This window comes from Chinchilla lanigera, unplaced genomic scaffold (genome assembly GCF_000276665.1).
Source record: "Chinchilla lanigera isolate Chin_1 unplaced genomic scaffold, ChiLan1.0 scaffold00092, whole genome shotgun sequence".
NCBI lineage: Eukaryota > Metazoa > Chordata > Mammalia > Rodentia > Chinchillidae > Chinchilla > Chinchilla lanigera.
The window spans coordinates 1,226,119-1,231,609 of record NW_004955493.1 but is presented as its reverse complement, the minus strand read 5'-3'; the positions used below and the strand labels follow the sequence as shown (position 1 = coordinate 1,231,609).

The window sequence follows — 5,491 nt, the reverse complement described above, 5'->3', positions numbered from 1 at the left end:
GATTCTTGCTATGCAGTTCAGGCTGGCCTTGAGCTCACTTTGTAGCCCAGGCTGGTCTCAAACTCGCAACCACCCTCCTGCCTCAGCCTCCCAAGTGCTGGGATTACAGGTGTGCACCACCACGCCCGGCCTCAGTGGATTTTCATAAGTGTTTATTTCTTGCTTAGGGGTTTTCAGGTGGGCTGAGGCACCATAGAGCTCAGCTTGCCTCTCAAGTGCAGGGTGGGTTCAGGTCTGCTCCCCACGCCCCTTCACATGAAGATGCAACTATTTGTCAAGACTAAGCCACATCATGCAAACATTTAAAATTTCTAGTTGGAATAAATATATATCTTAAATATTTATAGGATTTTGTCCACCATACCCAAAATAATTTTAATAGTAATAATGATAAAAGATACACACTTTGTAGATCTCCCAGCCAGCCACTATCTGCCCTGGGAATTCTGCAATACTACTTTTCTATATCTCATATACACGATCTATGTAAGCTGCATGTATATTTTGTGGGCATCTATATAGATATTTTTAAAGGCCTCTCAGGAGGCAAAAGTGGGTGGCTCTATAAACCCAGCACTTGGGAGCCTGAGGCAGGAGGATCACTGTGAGTTCAAGACCAACCTGGGCTACATAGTGAGCCTGAACTATACAGTGAGGCCCTGTCTCAGAGAGGGTGAGAGTGAGAGAGACAGAGAGACAGAGAGACAGAGAGAGGCAAAAGAGGGCAAAGAACTTTTAAGGTGAAAGAAATGCCAAAGCATTTAATATTAGATTGTAACTCTCTTCCATGATGATATTTCCTCAGGAGAGCCAAGCACAGAGAGAGAGAGAGAGAGAGACAGAGAGACAGAGAGACAGAGAGACAGAGAGCAGGAGCTGGAGGGGGTCTTTCACAGAACAATCCATCATCAGCAGGTGCACTGAACCCCTAGGTGCCAGGACACAACAGAAAAACTGAACTCCAAATTCACTGAAGGAAAGGCTGAAGTCGCAGGGAGACTTCCAGCCCCCATGTAGCCAGGCTCAGCATTCAAAGAGGGCCTAAAGGTGGGGCGTCTGCAAAAGCTTCTAGCTGCGGTGATTGTCAAAATGTTCCATAACCTGGATGACGCAGGCCCTGCCCAATCAGAGCCACCGCCCGGAGCACACTGTAACCTGTGTACGAGTGACCTTGGTCCCTGGTGCGTCTGGGGAAGCGGGAGAGCTGGAGGCTGGGCACCCACAGGAAGGGGCGGAGCTGCACAGCGAGGGCGACGGCGCTTCCCCGCACGCAGGGACTAAGACCTTCAACCTGAGACCCCGGGGGTCCTGCAGGGCATGAGCTAGATTTGTCTTTCTGCCGGAGGCAATCACCAATTATATGCGCTGTGAGGCAAGCTGGCCTCCCGCCAGAGGAGGAGGTGAAGAGATTTACAGAATCTCGCTCTGATCTAACTTATTAGACAGTTAAAGATACCCAGGCTGGAGATGGTACAGTGCAGAAATAAAGAAGTCAGGATTCCAGTCCACACTGGGTGGGAGGACTTAGACCGGAGTTTTTTCACCTCTCTCAGGTCGGTTCCCCCCTGTGAGAAAGGGGAGTCATAGCAATACCCGCCTGGCAGGGTCTTGATAACCACGAAATGATCTAATTTACAGTTCCAGCCCTCTGCACAGTCGGACACAGTCTGCCCTCCATCGTGGAAGACACTATGATTATTTCAGGTGGGAGGGCCGACCAGGAAGCAGATCAGAAAGCAATGTTCAAAAGGTTTGGGGTGTAGTTCAGTGGTAGAGTTTCCCTAGCACATGCAAGGGTCTGCGTTCAAGTCACAGTGCCAAAAAAAAAAGAGAGAAACCACTGATTAAAGAAGATGAGACCCGAATGCCACGAAGTTAGCAGACCCAAAGCTATTAAAACTGGGAACACAAGTGAGCACTTCCCAGCCTTTCTGGTGAGTGTCAGCACCGACGTGTCCTCACTCAGCACCCTTCCCCCCGAGCTGGTCCAGCCCCATGACGATAGCGGCTGCTGACGCCTGCAACAAGAGAAATAGTCTGTCCCTAGGAAGCTACGTTAGCAGCCATTTCCCCACCAGGATGAAAGAAAAGCAAACCAGACCCTGAAACCAACTGGCCCCCACCATCCACACGGCCATTTTAGTTTTGTCACAGGTGACATCTGCAAGCCCACCAGCCCCTCCAGCACCTGCTTTGCAAAATCCACCTGCCTCTTCTGCAACACCACAGACTTGGGGGAACTCACGCAAGCTTTCCTTCTTGTTTCCAGCTGAGGAGTTAACTGTGGATGTGTAGCCAGGAGAACCAGGCATGCCCAACCTACCACCTGAGGAAGATCATGACAGGCGGCTTTGCTTGCTGCCTTCGAGAAGGTGTCGCTCCTGGGAGCTGATGGACACGCTTGCTATTTTCCTTTTCTGAGGTCGGACTTCCTGAGCCTCGGGCAATCTGGCAATTTCCAGAAGTAACTTCAGGATCAGGATCAAAAGGATCAGGCCAGGGGCCGTGTAGTCGGGTTATACCAGAATCACACCAGTATCTTATCCAACATATTTTTATTTTTTTTTATTTCAAACATTCCTCAAAGCCCAGAGTAATTTTTTTTTTTTGGCGCCAGGAATCAAACTCATGACCTCTGGCTAGGCAGGCGCTTATGTCGCTGAGCTACATCCCTGGCGCCCAGAGTAATTTAAAAGCAGAAGAGCTACCACCTCCACCAAAAAAAAGAGATGCTTTTGAAAGTTTAACTGATAACTTCACAGTCATTCAGCCAGCTGATTCCCAAGGAAATAAAAAGCATCTGGAAATGTATTTAATAATTGATTTAGTGTTGAGCCATGTTAAATGTTTTAATTTCTAAGCAAGGCAGTGCCCACCAAAACATCAATTAGTCCCAGCAATCAGGCAAGAATATTGGCTTCTGTTGAGGGATTCATTTATTTTAGCTCTGCTAAGTATCGAAGAAGGAGAAATCCAATGCAGCCTACAGCTCCAAGGAAGTGAAATCCAGCCAGAGTGAAAACCAGATCCGGCACTGGCTAAAAGGATGTCTTTTCTGCGCCCCCCTCCAGCTCTCTGGAGGGAGCAAGGGAGGCTGGTGACTTGCAAGATCTTCCTGCTGTTGACAGAAAGCACCTTTCCCTCCCCACAGCTTTTGCAACTCCAAGCCAAAAACAAAGGAGACTAACACAGGACAGAAAAGGGCCCCCTGCTGGGGAGACAGGCTGACTTAAGAACTTGCAAGATCATTTTGAATCATTATTTTTCCTTTTGGTGCCCTCTAAATGTCAAGTTTCCAGGGTCTCTTTGCCCTGGTTGAGCTCTGAGTCCGAGGAAGGGTCTGCCACAGTCGGGAGCATCCTCTGTCTCTACACAGCTTGGCCAACCGCCCGGGACATCAAAGGCGGAACATTCGGGCCACTCACCACCAGGTCTGGGCCGTTAGAAGCAGCAGGGAGCAGCGAGCCCAAAGACCCCTGGAGACGGGCGCTCCTGGAAGCAAACACAAGAGGGAACATGAGGTCTCCGCAGCCCGCAGAGTTTGGGAACATGCTCCTGTTCTTGACCCTCCCTCTCTCTCTCCATCTCTCCATCTCTGTCTCCCCCTCCACCTCTCTCTGGGACCTCTCAGCTTTGCACCTCAATGTGTGCATCTCTTAAATGAAAATAATAGCTCCAACAGGGAACAGAAGGGGGAAGTCAAATGAAATAAGGTTGTATGAATCAGCATATATCGGACCTGTTTCAAATGCAAGTGGAACCAGTCATGGCGGCCAAAGACCTGTAATCCCAGCACTCTGGGAGACGGGGGCAGGAGGATGGCAAGCTCCAGCCCATCCTAGAGAACTTAGCAAGACCCTGTCTCAAAATTAAAAATATGAAAAGGGCTGGAGGTGTAGCTCCGTGCAAAGGTCCTGTGTTCACATCCCAGTACCACCACCACCATCGCTAAAAAAAGAAAGAAAATTGCAAACACCAGGGTGTCCCCTTGGAGCTTCTGACTCAGCAGGTTTGCAGTGAGGCCCAGAAATTTGCATCGCTCTCAGGTGATTATGATAATTAAACAAGTTCAGGAAACAAGAGATGAAGAGTCTGGCACGTTAGAAGGATTCACCCAGTGTCAGTTCTTGCTCAAGCCCAGTGGATGAATAAAAAAGGGCATCTAGGATCCTGCCTTCATCACTTGCTGACACTGCTGGTTCAACAGAAAACTGGTGCCCACATCTCTGCAGGGGATTTGACAACATCTATCAAACTTATAAATACAGGTACCCCCTGAGCCAGCAGCCCCACTTTGAAGAGTTTATCCTAGACACACTTGAACAGATGCAAATTATTCAAGGCCACTGACCGAAGCATAGTTTATAATAGGAAAAAAAATAGAAATGCCCTTTTATACAGATTTGGTTAGATGTCGTTATGGTGTAGCCACAAAACCAACATTTGCACAGTTCCTGTGGATGAGTATATCTCTGAGGCACATTTTTAGGTTAAAAAAAAAAAAAGGGCCTGCAGAACAAGGTGCATAATAAGCCTTTGTAAAAGTGCAGAGATTTGAGTTTGTGGTTTGTGCACAGAAGATCTCTGGACAAATACACAAAAAGCCGGTAACACTGGTTGCTCTGGAGAAGGGAACTGGGGGCCTGAGAGAGAAAGAACAGAGGGAAATTTCATCACATAAATTCTCAGACCTTATATGCCTTAATCACCTGCATTACCTATTGTGGGTATTATCCCAGCCATACAAACTACCACAACCTTCACAAGTAATTTCTAAAGGTATGCATATTATATTTCAGAGCAAAACTTATCAAAATCACACTGTATCAAAGGACATGGCTCCCGTTTGTGAAAACCACCTCCAGCCACCTACGGCTGCAGAAATCGGGAATGCCCAAATTCTCATCCCCGGTGGAAGGCGGGGAATGGAGCGGGGTGTTAGTTAACAGAGAAGGATGATCAGGTCAAGGCAAGAAGGACAGGTGGAGGTTTCAGGTAAGCACGATGTTCTCTTTCTTCTCTGGGAGCTTCTGTGGGCACATGCTGCGCCCCATACTTGGGGTGCAGTCCACCCGGCACAGGCCTCCTCCACACCTAGTACCCCGCCCGAGACATCACCGATCTCCAGCGGCTGTCGTGAGCTGGTCCCTCTCCCTCGAGCCCACCCAGGCGTGCTCCCTGGAGCCTGTGCTCCTCGGCCATGTGCCTCATGGCCACCTGGGTGTGTGTGTCTTCCCTTACCCCATGCTCCGCAGAGCTCAGTGAGGACAGGCTACGGCTGGCTGGATCCAAGCGGTCTCCCCAAAGGTGGTGCTCATCAGGGATAGGAGTCCCCAAGGAGTGAGAGAGTTATGAGGAAAGCAAGGCAGCAAAGCAGTATCCCCAAGTAGAGTGCCATTCCAGCGGGCAGAAAGAGGCTTGTTTTGCCCCCTAGCTTGCTGCCTTTGCTCTCTCCCACCACCATGAACTGCTGCCCTCTGCTGCCCCTCCG

The 5,491-nt window shown here is 49.3% G+C and overlaps 1 protein-coding gene across 1 annotated transcript in view; it reads right to left on the bottom strand.

Annotated features, from left to right (window-relative positions):
* Window positions 1-2,612: 2,612 nt before the first annotated feature.
* The window catches only part of Otoa (otoancorin), a gene marked incomplete at both ends in the record, with an annotated part of 74,303 nt that continues 71,424 nt past the window's right edge, over window positions 2,613-5,491 (bottom strand). Inside the window, 1 exon segment of the mRNA XM_013504888.1 lies at window positions 2,613-3,492. Coding sequence (XP_013360342.1) covers window positions 3,422-3,492 — 71 coding nt within the window.